Source organism: Hylaeus anthracinus, unplaced genomic scaffold (genome assembly GCF_026225885.1).
Source record: "Hylaeus anthracinus isolate JK02 unplaced genomic scaffold, UHH_iyHylAnth1.0_haploid 11985, whole genome shotgun sequence".
In the NCBI taxonomy this organism is placed as follows: domain Eukaryota; kingdom Metazoa; phylum Arthropoda; class Insecta; order Hymenoptera; family Colletidae; genus Hylaeus; species Hylaeus anthracinus.
The window spans coordinates 7594865-7615158 of record NW_026534333.1 but is presented as its reverse complement, the minus strand read 5'-3'; the positions used below and the strand labels follow the sequence as shown (position 1 = coordinate 7615158).

General features: G+C 41.0%; 1 protein-coding gene across 2 annotated transcripts in view; it reads right to left on the bottom strand.

Moving 5' to 3' along the window:
* Nucleotides 1-481: 481 nt before the first annotated feature.
* LOC128887289 (tRNA dimethylallyltransferase) overlaps nt 482-20294 on the bottom strand; it is a 72458-nt gene continuing 52645 nt past the window's right edge. For both annotated transcript variants that reach the window (XM_054143009.1, XM_054143011.1), the window contains exons 5-9: nt 9099-9214; nt 1508-1604; nt 1107-1220; nt 845-1030; nt 482-767 (exon numbers count right to left, since the gene is read on the bottom strand). In XM_054143009.1, the coding sequence (XP_053998984.1) occupies nt 645-767; nt 845-1030; nt 1107-1220; nt 1508-1604; nt 9099-9214 (636 nt within the window). In that variant the 3' untranslated portion in view covers nt 482-644. The remainder of the gene's footprint in view (nt 768-844; nt 1031-1106; nt 1221-1507; nt 1605-9098; nt 9215-20294) is intronic.

The window sequence follows — 20294 nt, the reverse complement described above, 5'->3', positions numbered from 1 at the left end:
TTAAATTTACAACTGTCTTGGTTAAATTATTTCGAAGTCTTAATATTCAACGTCACGTTAAGTGAGGTGGAGCCAGAATTAATTTCCGACGACAGCTAAAGTAATTCTTAACAATGGTTATTGTGTAAACAGTGACTGTGAGTGTTATTTTACTGAAATTCAATGTTTTCTAATTCAGTCTTAATCTCGCGTGTTATCTTCCGCGATATTTGGAAACCCCTGGCTCCTGTTGACCACTCAGACATCACATATGACCAGTGCTGACCTCTGTTGATCATTGCGGCTATTTCCCGATTCAGGTATTCAACTGTTTTATCGACAGCGCAGGTCTTCTTCCATCTACGGACGGAGCGTTACGGCTGAATCTTCCATACCAGCAAAGCGTGGACATAAAGAAACCTTCTTTATCCAAGTTAGATAAGAAGTTTCCTACTTTATCACATGTGAGTAACACAGAAGAACGTAATTTAAATATCACATATCGACTTCCGGAGTCTTGCGAATAGCGCTCTATATTTAGAATATCGAGTATGTACAATCTTTTTGGTATTCGATATAAAATATATGCACAAAACATGTGAATAGTTCGCGCGTATTTTACATAATATAATCACAGAATACGATGATTACGTCTGTCGTCATACTTAATTGTTACACGCCTCTTTTTCTTCCTTCAATTTTTGTATTTTCTTTAGTACTCTCAAGTGCTTCTGACTATGTACATGGATGTTCCACTGGAAGTCTCCAATGAAAATCCTTTCGCAGACCTATAAAAAGTAAATGAAATTTATCTAGACACAAAAACACTGAAAATTTATTGAATGTACCTCGCTTGAAAACTTACATCGCAATAATGCCTTTCCTCGTTACTACTGTCGGTGACTTTTTCGGTAGCAGCAGTCCCGTTCAAAGGCTTTTGCGTCGGTTGCTCCCTTCTCAACACGGCGTCTATTATTGCCACGGCCGGTTCTAATACGGAACTATTCCAATTATCCAAATTCGTGCAGTCTAGTGAATAAACCGGCGGTGTCTATAACCATTATCCATCGTTATATCGTTTCATCTCAAAACAAGTATTTCTAATATTCGACTAGTCTCTTGCCCACCTGTCTATCGTTGCGACGAATTAGACGATTCGTGATCCATTTGATTTGTTTCTTAGCGTACCTCTTCGTAACGAGTTTTAAGACGTCGATGCCTTGTTGGAGTAACTCCTGGCCCTATCGACAAACATGAACTTACAGCAATGCATTTGACTACTTGCGCTAAAATAATTCTACAGATTTATCAAAATCGACGGCAGTTTGCAGTGTTCCCTTGCGAAGTTTGGCAAATTATATAATTAGAAAATAAATGAAGAATGGATTAAAGCTCCTCAGTTCGACTTTCAGGTTGTATAAAACGTCTCCTCATGGACACCAAGATCGGTTCCAGAGACGATAATCGAGCTGCATCGCGCGCAGCTGCAGAGAACGTGACGACGTTGCAGTTCGCCGCTTCTGCTTACCTTTTTCCTTTGCCTCTCCTCCTCGGGGAGCACGAGGTAAGCGTGAAACTCCTTGAAGCCGATGGTCTGAAAGATGCCTTTCGTGTAATCGGGTAACCTGGAATGCAAACATTTACCGAATCGTGTATGCCGCTTCTCTTGCACCGCTCGCAGCCCACACTGCCCAACCAATTTCGCTAAAACCCAATTTCAAGCACTAATAAGCTTGAAAAGAGAACTCGAATTAAAGTAAATTGAATTATCACTGAGAAGGATTAGAATTTCATGGGCATGACATCGCACTCTTAATTTTTTTTGTTTAAATATATTATTGCGTCGAGAACATTATTATTTCAACAGCGTACGTGATCAAGCAAGACAAGCTTCAAATAATTGCATTCGTATTATCGGGAGCCAGTGGAGGAAGATTAATGCTTCCTTCGATTTCTTCTACAAGGTTTTAAGATCTTGTTATGGTCGATGAATCTACTTAAATTTTTTATTTCGTTTTATAAAAATATTGCTGCTCCGAAAATCAATAAATTACGATATCAACGTGTCATCTCATACCTACTAAAGCAAAAATAGTCACTGGAGAAAGATTAATGCTCCTACTGTTTCCACCAGGTTTTCAGATCTGATTACTGGTACCTAGTGAACCCACTTAGTTCGTGGACCCGACTTCGATTCTATTAAAGACGAAACGTAATAACATTACCTATCCCCCTCTCTCATGGACAACAAAAGTAAGCCAAATCTCCAAGCAAGCATTCCTCGAACTTTCCGAATCATTAAAAACGGAACAACGAAAAAGGATCATCCAGGATCGTTTCACCCCGAAGGAGCAGCACCCGGCGCGTCGCAATTACGCTGCTCCGCGGCGGCGGCGGCCGTTCTGCGATTTCCATGGCCGATGGGTTCGCGCCAAGCGTAATAAAGATGTTGTTAATGTTTATTCCAACGACCGGCGTAAAAAGTAGAAGTCGAGGGTGGCAGACGTCCCATCGTCTTTAAACGGGCGGCGAAGCGTCGCGCGAGCACGTTTGCGTCCTCGGTTCTAGTTCTCGAGTGGCGATCGTATCTCTGCTACGAAAGGAGAACTGCATTTTGCAGGCTCGCCATCTTATCACGGCTGGATAGTGATAGCGAGCCAGGCGAGGTCGAGACGGCGGCAGCTTACGTGGCGAGAAAAGTCTGAGCCGGCTAACGGCGGCCACGGCTCACTTGTTTCGCACACGTGTCAATGCCAAATATGAACCTGTAACTAGAAATTAGATACAGCCTGGCTGAATGCATGGTCACGCGTGAATGAGACCCCTGTGTGTGTTAGAATATGAGGGGAAAATATAATCAAGTAATTTAGAAACAGTTTGGAATGCATCCCTGACGGGGATGAGAATTTTTGTGTTCTAGGTAGGTTTGGGGCTGGACTGATGGAGGTTGTAATGAATAACAGGAAGAAGTCGCTCGAGAGAAGGTCCTCGGTATTGTTAAAGACTGGAGTTGAAGAGGACTTCAAGTACTCGGGATTAACACTGCTTAGAGGTCCTCTGACCCAAAAAGTTATAGGTCACTTTTGAGGACAATGAGCGGACCTTAGAGTAATTATGGCGCTATCAGTGTGAGGTGAAAGTCTAGCTGTGGCGCCATTTGCCCGAGTTAACCCTTGATAGTGTTTCGGTAAGCTCTAGCAGTAAAAAATGGTACTGGAGTTGGCTGGGGTGATTCTTAAGAAACAAAAGAAAAAAAAAAACGAGAACAATAAGAAATTAATTGTATAGTTTTGTATATAAAATTTGGAAAAATTCTTCTAAGCTCGTCTTGTAATACTTGAAGATTGTGAAGTGTAAATATTGCCTATTGAAAATGATGTTCAGTGATATTTTATATGACAGCAGGAATTTCAAATGTGACAGTGGATCCAATATCACCGGGCTACTTCAATTTACCTGAACAATGATTCGATAACGTTTAAATTTCTGATAATCGAATAAAGCAGATAATATATTGGTTTAGGTAATCTGAGAGTCAGATAACCCAAATTCGTAATCACATTTTGACTTACCAGATTTGTTGGCAATGAAATTTAATTCTTTCGAAAGAGACCAAGTAGTGTTACATAATGTAAAATTTTCTTGTTTACATAGAACACTTTTAACATCGAAAGGAATCAAATTAACACTGAGATATCAACGCACCTGTACTTCAGTTCTGATTTATTTGTTTCAATTCTCCACTGGAACGGAGCACGTGTAACATAGTATATCGTAACCAACGATACGGTTGTCCAATTTTCTCTCACAATTATCGAAAGAATCGTTATTAACAGGGCCTAATCAAAACGTAAATTCTCTCGCAATACGATCAGCGATAATCAGAAATGCGCTAACATACGTGCAATCATGGTGATAACACCAGTTTCAGTGGTAGGTGTAGCGATAATAACAAACAGTGGCGGTGGTGGTACTTGCACCGGTAGTTAAGATAACGACAGGGACAGAAATTATTATCACGAAACCATAACTGTTCTAAAATATCTTTATTATCTGTCGCCAGCCAGTTTCTCATGTCGGCGATTATTATTGCTGTTTCTTTACCGCGAAAGGGCCGACTATCAGGCCACGTAGGAGATAATCGGTTAATCGCTGGAACTTAAGGCTTTCCGTGAACTACTGTACAAATCTGCTGGTTTCTGTTTGTAAGTGAAAATATTTGTTAAGTTAATGTATTCGATTCCTCGAATTTGTAGAATTCTTCTAAAATTGGAGCCTTCTATTGATTATTATCTCTGCCTGGAAGTCGAAGTGTGTTTTAAATGTTACATAGCGCGATAGCGAAATTTGATAAAGTCGTTAACACGTGACGCACGCATGACTAATCCGAAACTCCTCTCGCGAATACTTTTCCGAACGAGTGAAAATCCGTTATCGATCGATAGCGAGAGATTTGCACGATAAACTCCTCACGTTGCGAGTAATGAAATTTTGCACGCATCGTTTCGCACGATTGCGACCACACGTGTCACTCTGTTACTCTGTTGCTTTTTACGTAACGCCGTAATGCTATGTTACGTCTCCGGATATACATACGTAATTATACCGATCCATAATTCGTTGTCAATTTAAAAGAAACTATTAATACCTTGTCACCTTCGCGGTCTGATAAAAAGTATCGCTAACAGCGTTCCACGCTACGATGTAGAATATATTCTATTAACAATATTCCTCAATTGGGATTTCTGGGAATATTTTCGTGATGCACCATGCTCGCTGAAACCTCTATTCTGAAAAAGTCGTTGGCAACCAATCGAATTCATTCAATGGCTAAACCTAGCAGCGATAAATTTTCTTAAATGGCGTGCGAAAAAAACGAATGTCGTCGTTCAGCCGGTTTATTTCCGGTTTTTCCAGGGCAGAGGAGACGCGATGGATCATCGAAATTTCGAATGCAACCGGCAGACGCCTTCGGCTTCACGTGTCAACCGTTATCAATATCTTATCCCGATTAGCTAGGAGTAGCGTAATTAACACAGGCATGTATAATGAGCGAAAGGTACTCAATTTGCATATAAATACGTGTTACGTGGCATTGAGGAATAACCGAACGATCGGATTCACCAGAAACTCGGTAATGTCTCGAGTAGTCTGACTTGGCAATTTTTTTTTTCCAACGGGAAACCGCAGACATAATGAATTATAAATTAATAATTCAAGGAACGTCGATATTTCGTCGAATCTCTCGTCACTGCGCAACTATTTATCGGAGATTACATTTTTGTTTTATAATTTTTTGCCTGTTTTTATTAAGTATCAAAAAGTAATTTTCACCTTTAAGTCAAGGAAAAAGGATGAAGGGGAATAAACGATTAAAATCAATTCAATAAGTATACAAATAATGTGGGAATCAGTTGAAAACCAAACCTTTACGAAAATGTCACAAATACACCGTCTCGCAGAACGACAAAAATAATGTATGCAGGTGAAGCATCGTTAACAAAATCACGTGAAATTATTCATTCGAAACGAAACAATGGCAACGCACAACAGACCCGGAAATTTTAATTCGAAGCTTAATGGCGTCGTACAGGTTTCGTATAATGAACCTGCCGTATTACTCTCGCATTGGCATATTATATTAATCACACCTGTCTTTTGCAACTTTGATGTGCCAGGGTATGACGTCATATCCGGCAGAAGTCGAGCAGGTAAAGCAGCCGAGCACGAGCATTTGCATAATACGAGACATGTTACTCGCAGAAATGCGCGAGTATCGAGGTACGCGAGCGGTGAAACGAGGGAAGACCGTGGCCAGGCGTGAAAAAAAAAAAGAAAAAAAAAATTAATAATCATCGCAACCCACCACTCCGACACATCAGAGGTGCCTCGTTTCTTTGTACACGTGCGAAGTTCTTCCGACACTTCATCCGACGCTGTTATTCAAAATTTGATTCGTAACTGTTACATAGTAGCCACGTACACATTTGAATGTGCAATTAAATGACCATTAGAGCTGTTACTGTAATTAAAAGTTCATTTTTCAACGTTTCAGCGTGGAATGCGGCGGCTGCTTTGAAATGGTTATTAAAAAATTTTACAATTGAGAATTACAATCTACGAACAGGTGCAAGGAGGTTGGACAAAAATTAATTAGTGGAAATTAATGGAGATTTTGCGAAGTTAGTTAGAATTGGAAACGGTAGAACTGCGGTGGAATTCTTCCTGAGTTTTGTAGCATAAACTTTCTTAGAAAAACTAATTACAGTATAAACTTTCGGTCCACTGAATAATCATGATACTCGGCTCCAGTAATTCTATCTATGTTAACAATGCTACTACGGTACCTAATGCCAAAAAATAAATAAAACAAGATAATCCTTCCGCCCCCAGCAAAGGAAACAAAGAACTTTTAATCCACTGCGGTGTATTTGTGCGCATCAGACAAAGACAATAACGCTCGCTTAGGCGGCGCATTTGTTCATCTACTCTCGTTCCCATGAACTTCTTAGACGCTAAAGTAATTCAGTTGGAACCTCTTCTCGGGCTGTTCCACGTTGCGTACCACGCACTGCACGTGCCGTGGCGAAGTCGACTGCAAATTGGCATGGCGGTGTAATTTGCATAGCGGCTGGTGCAGCGCCGCGATGCAGTTCAGCGCGCACTGTGCACGCATATGCGAACGATAATAATTAACTATAATTGTCAGCGTCGATATTAACCATTGATCGAGGCACCGGATATTCGGGGATGCTGTCGACTGAGAAGCTGAGGAAAGAAAGTGCTAAAAAGAGGAAACATTGAAGGTAATTTATGAATAAATTTCCTATTTATATTTTCTGTAACATTAAAAACAAATTGACCATTACATAGAGCTTTTCAAACTGCATAATAATTGACTAATAAATAATTAATTTAAGTAACCATTCCCTGTTGGACAATTAATTCGATCCAAGAGCTTAATGGTTTATGCATTTACGTTTGAAGACAGAGAACGGTAATTTTTATGTAATCGTTTTGTTTGTGAAGGTAATACTATAAGGTAATAACTATTCATTAGAGGATTATCGGTAACAGGTTCTGCATCATTTCGCATTGCTCTTTAGCAGGTCTTGCAGCGAAGGGCGCGAAGCAGGAAATCGGCAACAGGAAGCTAATAAAAACAATAGACCTAGTTCTCGAGCCGTTTATCGGCATTGCACTTTTTCCTGAACGCGAGTGCTGCTGACATAACGTACCGTGGTTAATCGAATCGATACTCGACTTTATCGCGGTTCGAGTTTCCTCTAAAGGTCCATCCATACTCGCAGCACTACTATTTTAACGAAATCCATCGCCTAATATTTTACAACCAGGTAATTGTTAGTAAGATATAAACCTTTCGACAGGCCTTCGTTGTTGCATTTCTTTAACATTCCTGCCTTTATAAATAATCACAATTTCATGAATGTGTTTACAACTACTATTGAATGATATTACAATTACTAAAAAATTCGCGAAAGATGGTCGTCTATCACATCAAACCAAAACTTGAATACGATCCATGCTATCTAAAAGAATTTTGTTCTCTACATTTTATCAGTGTGGACCAGCCTTTAAGGTGCTAGGACGTATTTCACGCGAAATGCTCGCGAACGAGTGAAAATGACACCGAAAAACTAAAAGTATTTAACGACCACCGGCCACTCGAGGTTTCAAATGAATTTCTTAATGATTGATCGCCAATTGTGCCTTGCAGATTAAACGTACAAGCGATGGAGTTCTCGACGTAGAATGTTTAGGACCTATTTTGAAATGTTCCGTTAATCAAACTAAAGGTTTCATATGGTTTCCAATAAATAACAATGAAAAATTTGCCAGAGTTTCTAACAGCAAACGTGTTAACAATATCGGACACCGTTTTTAACATCTTCTAGTTCCGAGTCGGTTAACACCAGAATGCAAGGAATTCGCTGCCAGTATGATTTTTTCACGTGCGTTAGGCGTAAAACAACGTTCGAGTTTTATTTTACGTCTTCCAAAATGCGATTACTCGGCGTTCAGCTAATTTTTGAAAAACGATCCCCAGGTAGACACGTTCGCAGATGCGTGTCGATCATCGCGCGCAGACCAGCCTAAGAAGAAATAATCTGACGAACAATTTCCCACTTTGCATACGCGCAAACGCAACGACAAGCGAAATATTTTACGAGTTACCCGATTCTCGCGGAATTCGATGACACGATGGGAACGTTGTAAGACGAACCCGTGGCGCAACTGTACACGATTAGGAAAGTGTGGAATAGTCGTTTACAAACAACACGAAACTTCGAACTCGCGAGAAAGTGACAATTTAGTACAAATATTCAGTCGATGCAAATATGGAACAGGGTTTCTTATATTTCATCCCCTCTACCATGTAAAGGAAAATTATTTTGGCAGACGTTCCCAAAGTAGAATTATCATTATCTTTGAATATATTTCAAGATAGTTTTTTTGCAATAAAATCCTGTTATTTTATTATTACAGGTACTAAGATGTCGCGACAAGATGACTCTGTTTTCACGCTCTCGCATGGGGACCGCGCAGAGAGCGGTCTACTTCTCGCGACTGCTACTTCCTTTATTTTCTCCTTGACATCCGGTCGACGCGATTTCCGGAAGCGAGTAAGACGAGAGGCCGAGCAAGCTTCATTCACAAGAGCCCTGACCGACGCGCTGTTTACGAATCGCGGCGGTTTACGTGTTCGCCGCGTACACGTGACACGTGAATTCGGGGAATTCGTACAGGGTGAATCATGCAAAGTGGTCGGCTATCAAAGGAACACTGGGAACTCCCACGCGCTGATTGCGATAAAAATTCAACTGGTGCTTGACGCGAAACAATGTCCTGACCGAGAGATACTAAAAATATCTCTAAAATATTTCGAAGCGTTTTTAATTAATGCATGAAGAAATTAGCGTATTCTCTTCGAAACAGCACAAATTATGGGGTCGAGAGAAATTTCAGTGAAACACAGAACGTTTCGAGCATGACTCAACGAAAACTAGGGGAGAAACGAAGGATAAATCCTTGAACCAGCAGACTGCAGGCTAGCTCGCGTGATCTAAAGCTCTTACTGACATAACTCTCGCACTTACGTGTTGGACTTCATCCGCTGTTCGTTGTATCTCCGATGAAAGTCAAGCAGTTCGTCCACCAGACCGGCATCCAACATGGCGTCGACCCTGCTGTCTAGTCGACAATCGAGGACTTTCTGCAAGAATTTCGGAGAAAAGATGTTAGAATTAATTAATGGCTTCGCCCACTTGGTTTTTGTTTTGTTTTACGCTTTATAACTGGAGCTTTGATCAATTTATTTCGCATAATTTGAGATTCTCGACTACGCGCTCTGTGTCATTTCAAAATTCTCGATTGATTTTTTAATTAATAAAAAAAAAAAAGAAGGGGAAGAAAGTCCTTCTTCGTCAGCCTTATTTCTCAATGCAGAATCAAAAATTTGTTCAGCTTCGCTCGTTTCCTTTTTCGAGAAACCTTCGTAGCGTTTACACGTGTGAAATAGAACCCTGATAAATGAGCTACTTCTGCCGAGGACACGTACCTTTATTAGCATTCCTCCAGTGCGAGGGTAATGAAGCTACTTGTCTAAAAGACACGTACCTATAATAGCGTTCCTCCAGGTCTAGAGAAATGTATAAACAAAAGAGCCAACGGCTACTCCTTAAACTTTTAAGTAGAAATTACTTTAAACGAGTTAATAACTAAGCTACGACTATTGAAGACAAAGGGTGTCGTCAGAATATTTGTCCAAGCATGGTATTAATCCATACATCACAGGTAGATTTTTATTAACATTCCTCTAGTGTTACAGTAACGAACTAATTTCTGACAAAGTCTCCTTTGATAACATTCTTCCAGATAGATACACCACTTTTGAAACTAAATAAATCTCCAGTATATACTCTGTTCAAAGGACTCCAGACTAGTTGACGACGACCAAGTTACCTAACCAAGAAATAACATCACGAATTCCAAGTCCACACGAATCCCTCGCTTAATTTTAAATAGTACTCCAATACTCCGGATAATTACCCATCCGTCAAACCCAGGAAAGATGACTGTTTTGCCGCTTAAAGCTCATTTTCTAAAGAAGAGGAGCTCGTAGATCCCCTCACGGTCGATCCCTCGATATCTCGACGATTTCGATAGCCCGCAGAGAATTAGATACCGCGGGACGAGATAATCACTGCTATATTTCGTCCAGGGGGAGCTCGATATCAATGAACCGTGTAAGTTACGCAAGAGTTCGAAAGCTGACCCGTATCCCCTGAGAAAAAGAAAGAACGACACCATCGTCCACGGTGGCCTCCAACAGGTTTGAAATTAATCCCGTCCTCTCTCACTCTAGGACTACCTGTCTCTCTTTCTCCCGTTCCGTACGTATTCGCTAATAGCTAAAACGCGTTAGGAGAGTTCCGTGTCCTCGAAATCGTCCACGCGCAAAATCTGACTGGTCAGGCATGTCGTGTATCGAAGGCGATAAACCAGTGACGTGACTCGATTCTCAGGTACGCGTTAGAAACAAACGAGAGAAAAAAAAAAGGAAGGGTGTCATACATCGGAATATTCGTCCCAGGACGGTGTTAACGGAGTCACATATCAGGGACGCGAATGGAATTAATCAAATATAGGGATCATGTTCTTTGCAAAGATCTATTTCTGGTGGTACAACTTTCACCGAGTCGGAATTTTGTTCATTCCAGCAGACATCTTGGAGCCTGTTTGGTGACTCTTTCCTCATCGTCCAAGGGCAAGATTTTCTGTATAATTTTAGTATAGGATTATTTCATTATTTCATCCATTTTTTCTTGTATTCTTACCTTTGTTTCAGGTTCTCTTAGGTGCGAAGAAATAATCAAATTTAAATACAAAGTGAAAAACATTAACTATATTTCTTTTTATATAAAAGTCTACGTTCAGCAATTAATCAGCTGAAAATAAATTGTACGGATTCTCGGTATCAATGCCATCCTCGAGGTGTGTCGCAATTTTTATCCGCTAATTAAGAGGACCCACCAATTAAGGATACTTCATCCAGACACAAAAAGGAAGGAAGAAGTAAAGACGGTATAAAAAAAGAAGAGTATTACGAAAGAATGAATACATCGATTCGATACCGTCGCAACTGTAATTAAGCGAATTGTTTGCATAAGAGAATAACTTTTGCCAGTCATAAATTAACAGAGAGGAATCACGTTTGATGAGTTATTCATAACTTTACGGCATTCCTTTATTTCGCCTTAAAACACGAATAAATATACTTTTGAAAGGCACGAGTCGATTAGGAATTCCGATAAAGGCAAACAAATTGTACGCGTGCAAACATTAGAAGGTAACGAGAGATAGGTTTCACGGGAATGGTTACACAAAGCTGTCGAAAGTGTGTGCCCAAAAGTTAGCATTGTCACGTCGAAAGCAAACATGGCTTTGGACGTGGCTTGTCTACCCTGTTCTTGCTTTTTACTTTTGCTTCCAATAGAAGACCACCGACGTCGTAACGTGATCATTAATATTTCCAGTGTATATCGGAGAATCGTGCAGCCTCGATGATCGGATACGTGTCAGATCAAGGAAACTATTAATATTCCTGTAGCCAATACGCGTGTGTTGGGCGATTTCATTCCTTCGGGCAACATTTGCAATTCGCTGAAAGGAATGCTCACAAGTGAAAATACGATCCGTGGTCTTTGGGGGGGGATGCGAATGGAGCAGACGTTTATGATTATTTGAAGTTTCTAAAGTCGAGATTGTATAAAAATTTAACGAGTCTGGCGCATGAACCGACTCCTTGAACTTTGTCAAATTGTTCTCACACTCGTTCACGTTTGAAACGCGACCTCCGCAACCCGTTTCGGCCGCATTCACTTTAAATCGTGTTTAAATGCCGGTGAGCTCGCGAGCTACACCCGAGCGCCCTCGCTGTTCATTCATGGCCAGCAGCCGTGTCAATGACGCACGATCCACGGAGTCGGTGTTTGATGTCCACACGGTACATGTGCACCGACGTCACGTCGACCACGTGCCACAACTACGTTTCACTCGGCGTGTGTAACCGAACCAACGTGTTTTCTCATCAATTAACCGCCTCGGGCATGACGTACATTACAATGTACACGAACCTTAACAATATTGCCCTCCGCGCGAAATAATTTACCTCTTATCCCCTAAATACCATAGGCGAATTATTCATTACCATTAGATTATTAGTTACAGGTGGAAGAAATATATTTAACGGTATTGTGTGTGTATTTGGTATAAATTTTGCTTGAGAAAAGTATGAATTATAAGACTTTGATAGGAGAAAGGAAGAAAAGAACAACGAAGCAAAGGAAGATCTTGTAAATTTCACGATCCGACACTCGAACGTGTGCTTTCAGCACGTTTTAAAGGGATTAAACAATAACGAGGATGTTTAGTGGTAATTAAGATGCAACGATAATCGTCTCGGACAATCTGCACGCGAGGGTTGGTTGGCAGATGGGGGGAGGGTGGACGGAAGCCGATGGGGAAGAGCTGTTGCGCTTTTACGAAAATTTGTAAACGGCCCGGAGGGTTCCGCGTTGACGTGATCGAGAATGGTCAGTTTGACGGTAAGTAGCGACGGGGTTTGATCCTGCTCCTGATTAACCCTTCGACGACGTCGAGGTAAATTGCACCTTCACACGGAACATAACTTAATTTCGTTGGAAGGAAGAAAGGACACCGAGTATTTTAAGCAGGGCGGTTGGATCTAGATAAGAATCTTACAATTTCATCCATTAACGTTTCGCGGTTGTCCTTTTCGGAAAGAGGTAACGTTATACTACTGATTAAAAGTAGTACAATTTTTCATGTATATTGAAAAAAAAAAAATTGTCTTTCCTTCAATTTAAATTGATAAAAGAAATATTGTATCATTTATCAAGTACTCGAAATTTTGATTTAGGTAAGAATGTTGCCCATTTTTGTTGGGAGTGATGGTGTTCCCGTGTTTGGTTCCAAAGGGTGTCCATAGATGGCGCCTCATGGTGGTTTCAGAGTAACTTTTTTCAAACCCATACACTATTTATATACGTAAAAGCTAAGCCATTTAATTATTAAATTCTGAATAATTAATGTTGATTATTAATATCAATCCTAAATTGTTCAATTCTATTATCCTAAATCTGTCATATTTTAAAATATCAAGAACCAAAAGCGTGCAAATCACGACTACACTTCTATATATATTAAAACAAACCACAGCAAATATATAAAATTTAAAAAAAAAAAGAAAAGGAATAACACTTGTAGGCAAGACATTCGAAACGACCGTCAATTGCGTTCAGAATCTTTTCCCTGTAACGACGAGACACGGCCACTCTAATATATTTCATTTGGCGAAGAAATAAAATTGAAAACGGTTAGAAGAAACCGGGATCCTTGGGAGTAGTTTATCACCTCGCTTTGTTACATCTCGGAGTCAAGCTTGAAAATAATCGAGGTTAAAGAAGTGAAAGACTTAAAAACTGGCGCGTAACAATCCCCCGACGGCTATCTCTTCTCTTTGATATCCGTAATTACCTTTGTGATCGAAATATATTACCCATCGTTGTCGAAATAAAAACTGCCAACGTAACGGTCACAATTGCGGCCATATGTCAGTCAATTATAGCGCCTCGGTCAAGAAAGTAGCAGTATCTCATCCAAGAACAGCCCCTCAACTATGTAACACGACCGGAAACTGGCCACTAGACAAGGTAGCACATGATAAATGAAGTGGACGACTCTGTTTCATGGCTGCGACATAAGGAACGTCGACGACGACGATGACTCCGCGTCATTGACTCGAGCAACGTAATATCTGGGTGTTCCCGTTAATAGGTAAAGACTGGTAATTCAGTCTTGACAACGAGAAATTTATTTGCAACGTTTCTCTGTATCGAGATCTGATATAATTAAAACTATCTAACATTTCCGATGAGAATTCCATGACCTCTTGACCTTTTTCTATAATATAATCTATAATATTTATGCTTACACAGATCACACCAAGTTCTCGGATTAATCCCCGTCCTTAACATTAAAAGAGAATATATAAATAGAGATACACGACCCACAAGAAACGCAAATTATTATTTTTATGTAATAGTTGACCAATAACTCGCCAAGGCGAGAACTTCTTCCTACATTAACCATTTTATGTAACTATCGCTCCGGAATTCCCCTGTCGTAGATATTTGCTCTTTCTATTATTATTCACACTCTGTGCCGAACGGAGAGAGGATCGCCCGTTGGGTTTAGCTAAATTTTTAGAAATTTCACCTTGGAAACAGCAGTGATCGCAGCACGGGCGTGTATGTTAGCGCAAGCGTTAGAATAAACCGCTTCTCGAACAGGGTCGTGAAAATTCGCACGCGGTCACCTTCCTCCTCGTCTACAACTACTGTTTCTTCTGGAAGGACCTTGGCACGATTTACGAGCCAACGAGGCGAGCGAGGCTTTCTAGTTTCGGCTTTCTGTTCCTTCGCTTTCTGCTAGCCACGGGTGAAACCAGAAGGAATCTCTATTAGGGCGTCCCAGAAACCATTGCGCGTTTCGGTCACTTTGCTATTAATTTCGGTTAATTTAAACGAGAGTGCGAGTCTCTGTTAATTCTGTCCATTTCCGAGGTGAACATGCTAGAGCAATCTGTGCGTTTCGATACTACGAAATAGAATAGAATCGGTAATAAAGACGGGAAAATTTAATTTAAAACAACAGATAGTAATTAATAGTGTTACAACGGTCTCTTTCGACCGTTAGCGAATGTTTGTTTGCTTTGAGAAACATCGAGACGTGGAACACTCGCAAATGTCAGCGTTCTAATATTTTACGGCGCGGACGATAGAAAAAGTCGACGAAAAACAACCCCACAAAAAGGTGTTAGTGGTAATTACAATGTATCAGGGGATACACTGTAACAACACGTGGCAAATAGGTTGACTCGCTTCGAGTCAATAAAGTTCTTTGGGCGTTCGAAGAAATACAGTTTAGAGTCCAGTGGAATCCTCGGCACGAGATGGCGTTCTATGTATTATTTATCATCAGAAATGCTCGAATGGCTATCTTAATTTAAATAACGAATTTAGACGTTAATATGTTGATATATTCCAAATAAAGAGGAATCTACATGCATTCGAATTTCGCGACACCACGAAATTAATACGCCAATTAAACGAAACTCGATCACGGTTGGAACTCACAATTACGTTTTTGTCGAGATTCGTATCTCGCCGTTGGTCGATATTAATTTTCATCCCATTCGCCGACGACAAAAACTGCGAAACTTCATGCTGCGTCATTTATCGTACCGTTTGTCCCCTCGGCTTAGATGTGTTTAAGATAAATTTAGATTTATCGAGTCGAGCCACGCATACGTGATCGCGTTTTTTTTTTTTTTTCATTCTCCCGCGATCGAAGCTGTCTGCAACGACCTTTCCGCGAATCAATGGTCCCGTCTGAAGGTGAAAAAGTCAATGGCTCCACGAATCCTGATTTGGTAAACGTGCACGCACTTAACGCGCACACGTAACTACCTCGCGCGTGGGCGTGAATGTTCGATCATTCCTTCGCAGGCGAAACGGCTCCGTTTCGCAGAAATCACGTGCTCGAATGTCCAAGTATGATATCGGGGTAACCTTGAAATTATAATTTTCGTACAACTCTCCCGGCGAGCGTAATTATTGGATCGGCTGAGGAGACGGGCAAAAAAAAAAAAAATTATAAACTCGCGACGAATACTAAGAAAGTACATGTAGATAATAACGAAAACAAAATGAGGAGTTAAAAACGTTACAAAAAAGTTTCATTTATATTTAGAATACGAATATAGAGTTTAAATATAGATATAGCCGTTTCAGCAGCCTATATCTTTTTCGATATTAATTTATAAATCTTCTCGGAACATGAAACACGTAACAAAAAAATATCACAAGTAAGAAAAAAGATCTATCTACATAAATCGAGTACTAATGCACGCCATGTATCTTTTACATTAACTTAATCGTTGATAACGCTACTATCTAAAAGAGCCAACGATCGCTAAACTTAGGAATACCAAGGAAGCTCCGTCCACGAACGGTTTCACGCGCTCGTTCGAATTTTTCTAGGGACGGCATGCGCCGTGTAATTTGCAGAAACGATTTTCGTGGAAAATCAGGGCACGCCGTCGGCGTCGACGCGGCATTCGTGAGAATACGCGAGCGTCGATTCTCAGGTCGGCAGAAACGAACGGCTGAAGGGAGAGAATAGAAGGGATACAAACGTATTGAAAAAGACAAAAAATAGAAAAGGGGAAAAAGAAAATTACCGACCATCGGGAGCCCTCCAGGTCCCGATAAACACTCGAGATGCACACCAACTAAATTTGGACGCTAATGACACGTTTCCCGTTCGTTTCGTGCAGCAAATTCGATCGTCTTTGCTTATTATCATAAGATCTCCGCGGTAATGGTACAATGTTCCCAAAGACTGACTCGGAATCACCGGCGTCATCGATCGCGTGGGATTAGCGTGGTTACACGCAACTAAACGGGTGCAGCGGGTACCTTGACGCTAAATGCACCAAAGGTGCGAAAAGAGACCTTTTGGTGCTGGTAACTTGGAACTGAGAAACTCCTACGAAACGTATAGACTGTTAGGTTTCAAAAATTCCTTCGAAAATTGTATTTGCCCGAGTGCACGACGAGGTATTCCCTTTAAGAGGGAGTGTCGCGATGCTCGAACCAATTATGGTCCCTGAATCGTTGACAAAGTCAGTCAGTGGAAAGCTGGCATGAACGCAGTCAGTCACTGGAAAGCCGGGGTCACCGAATTTCTCGTGCGAATCAGGAAACGATTCGTCGGAAAATGAAAGGCACTAAGAGGGGCAGGTGCATAGCACTCTGCAGATAGGAATCATTCGTCGCGACAATGATGGAAGAAAGCACCAAGAAAAGATATGCTTAAAAAACAATATTTGGGTGTTTTACAAAGGTGAAAGCTCCCTTAAAGCGCGTACCCACGAATGCAGGCTGACCCGGTTCTCTATTTTCGGGCTGCAAACCAGCTAGCCACGATTTCTTGATCAAAGGGACGTTACGGATAGCACTATGAATCCCCGCACTTGTATTTGTGAAATCTGAGCAGCATCCAGTCAACCTTGGCGGTATAACCGTGCCCGGTTTTATTTCAAATTGAATGGAAAGTATTTGATTTAATAATTGATTTAGTTCGACCCAAGGATTTATATGTCAAATGCTACTGACAATCGCGAAGAATTAATCCGAAAAATAGCGAAGAAATCATGATGGCATCATAAACGCAGCCATTCGCGAATCATCTACACTGACATTTATTCCTGCCATTTCGACTTGCGTAAACATCATAAAAACATAAAAGTCTTAAATACCGTAATCCAGTATATTAAAACTTCAAAGAGTACGAACACTTCCACAACATTGTATACTTAATGTTCCGATTGCAAATCGTTTTTTTTTTTTTATTTTAAATTTATTTACTAACCCGTTAGGTCCATTTGTCAACAATCGTCCCTCGGTTCGTTGCCTCGTTATTTTCCTGAATAACAGACGAGTACAAACTTGAACACATAAATAAAAATCGAATACCAGAATTAATTTACAAAAGATTAAAAATTTGGTTTTCAACCCGCGCTCACTATCAATTAACTCTTATCGCGGCCGAATGTTCAAGGCTCGAAGGCCATGGCTGAGCAGTGTCAGGCATCTCGAAATTCGATTCTAAACACCGTCAGCACCTCCATTACGCTACTCGCAAATCGCAAGGGAACACATTTTCCAGTTATGCGTAATCCTCCACTCGACTCCGGTGCCATAATCGCTCGGTATGAGTTAACTTGTCACGTTTCGTTCGATATAATTCGTCGTCTCCATGCAAAACAGTCCGAGGAAAAAAATTAATCCCGCAATAACGATATTATACTTGTTTACGGTAATAATATCATTACCACGTGTTTTAAGACCTCGATCAATACATATCAACAGGATTAAATCAGACTTTGAAAATGTAAATAATAGATACGTGATTCTAGAGAGGATGGAAATGAAAGATTCATTAAACGCACAGGAATAGAATGATAGCCGCGCAACGTCGCTCAATTTTCTACCAATCGTCTGGAATCCCGACGAACACAAATATCGCTAGATAGAGGGTTTGGAAATACCTTCGTTCCGATGGTAAATAGAAATGCAATCTTAGTTGCCATCGGCGAAAGAAATGGAACCGTTTTGCGACTGACGTCAGCCTTTCCCCGTCGTCGATTCTTCGTTCCCTCTCTGAATTTTGTTGCTCGTATTTCGCATACAGATCTAACGAGAACGGTGGTTTTGGACACCGCGGCACGCATGGTATTTCCGGCAACTCATACAGATGCAAAGAAACGACGGGATCGAGGGAGGCAGGGAGGATACCAGCGAGACGAGGAGCTTTTTATTACCGTCGAATTCGAGTCGCAAGCTCGCGAAAGAAAGCACGTGACGAGACGTATCGCCACCGCGAATGAGAAATATGGCGGGCCGTTTCTTGCACAGACTTTTTTCGGTCCAGGAAAGTTACGACGATGCTTCGTTTGATTCTAATATCGTTTTTGGTGAAATTTTTCAAAATTATTCTAGAATAAGACATATTTGAAAAAAGGTCAGACATCGATCTTGGATACTGTTCATTTATATAAAGATATAAAAATCTGTCTATTCGTATAAAGATACAAGCATACATGCATTTTTATCGAACCCTCGTAATTAACTCCAGCACATCGACTTCACCTCATAAAAGCATTACGTTGATAATAGAAGTGGGATAAGAAATCTGCGTGAACCTATCGTTAATGGAGACGTCAGATCGAAAGTAACAGGTTCATGAGCGCTCAAAGAACAGCACCGGGCAGCCCTTGTAATTGCTTTATTAATAGCAACGTAGTCGGCGTTAAGAGCTCGTTGGGATCGCGAGCAACGGCACCGTGGGAGGCGGGTCTAATTTTAAAAGGCGCACTCCGTCCTGAATTTCAGTCGCGTTTACATGGAACCGACAGGGCATAACCACCAGGGCACGGGGTCTTCCGTTTCACGATCGAGCGACACGTGGGTTTCCCTATCGTTCGCTTCCCGGATCTTGAGGTATAGCAATGAACTCAGCGGCTCCAACTTCCGGGATGATTTTCACGGAGCCGCGATAAGGGCAACGCGCAATCATCCTGGTCCAAAGTTCTTCGTCGCTGGCCAGGACGAACTGAATGCTGCAGAGTGATTCCACGAGAATGGAAGACTTTGATCCTCTTCGAAGAACTCCATCATCGATGCGTCATACGCGGTGTGTGTCATGGTTGTGGTAAACGATCTTAATATTTTGAGGGAATTTTATGTGTTGTTTAATTCGAAGGAAATATACCAGGGATGTGTCACGAGAAGGAAAATAGAATACATGTTCCAGGATGTAAAAGACGGATAGCGAGAAGGTAGCTATTTTAATGGACCGAAATCGAGCTCGAGGAATGGCAAGTTAAAAATTCTATTTAGAAATAATTACACAGAAAGTGCCGAATACGCAACTGAGGCGTCGCCTTTCTCTCCTCGAAGGGTTATGTTTTCAGCACATATTTTACGCGTCTTACCTCTGCCTCGCCATTCATCTCAATTGTTGTAATTTTTTCGTCACGACACACAAGTTTTCCAGTAACAAGTTAATTGCAGAACCCCATAATTACGACGTTGCCCAGACGTTCTGGCGGCGAAACGATCACGGAACAGCCCCGGTTTGTTTCGAGGCATCCCTCGTAGTGGGAGTTTAATATGTACATTTTTTCCGAATGACGTTTTCGCGGGGGATATTTACGTCGTGGGGGAAGGAAAGCACTCCGATGGCGGTATTAAAAGCTGTCCTCTCGGAATGAAATACTCACGAAGCGACGACGAAAGAGGAAAACGATTCGGGGACGGTCGAATTACGATCGAAGTGTGCGTAATGGCACGAGGATGCGAGAAATAAATTTCTCCATGGCATCTGGGTAGAATTATTCGAAATATTCATGAGATCTTCTTGGATACTGCAGAGAATGTACTTAATCGTTCATTTTTATTTAACTTTGCAACATTGAAATTTAAGTTTAATGATTTCTGGTCAAATGCGTTTTGTTAAAACTGTATCGAAACAGGTAAGTATTCGAAGAGAAAGAAAAATATTATGCGTCGCTATCCCATCGTCTCCTATGTAGTAGTCAGTGTTTGGGCAAAGTGCAGAGCACGCGAAGCCGAAGCATCTAG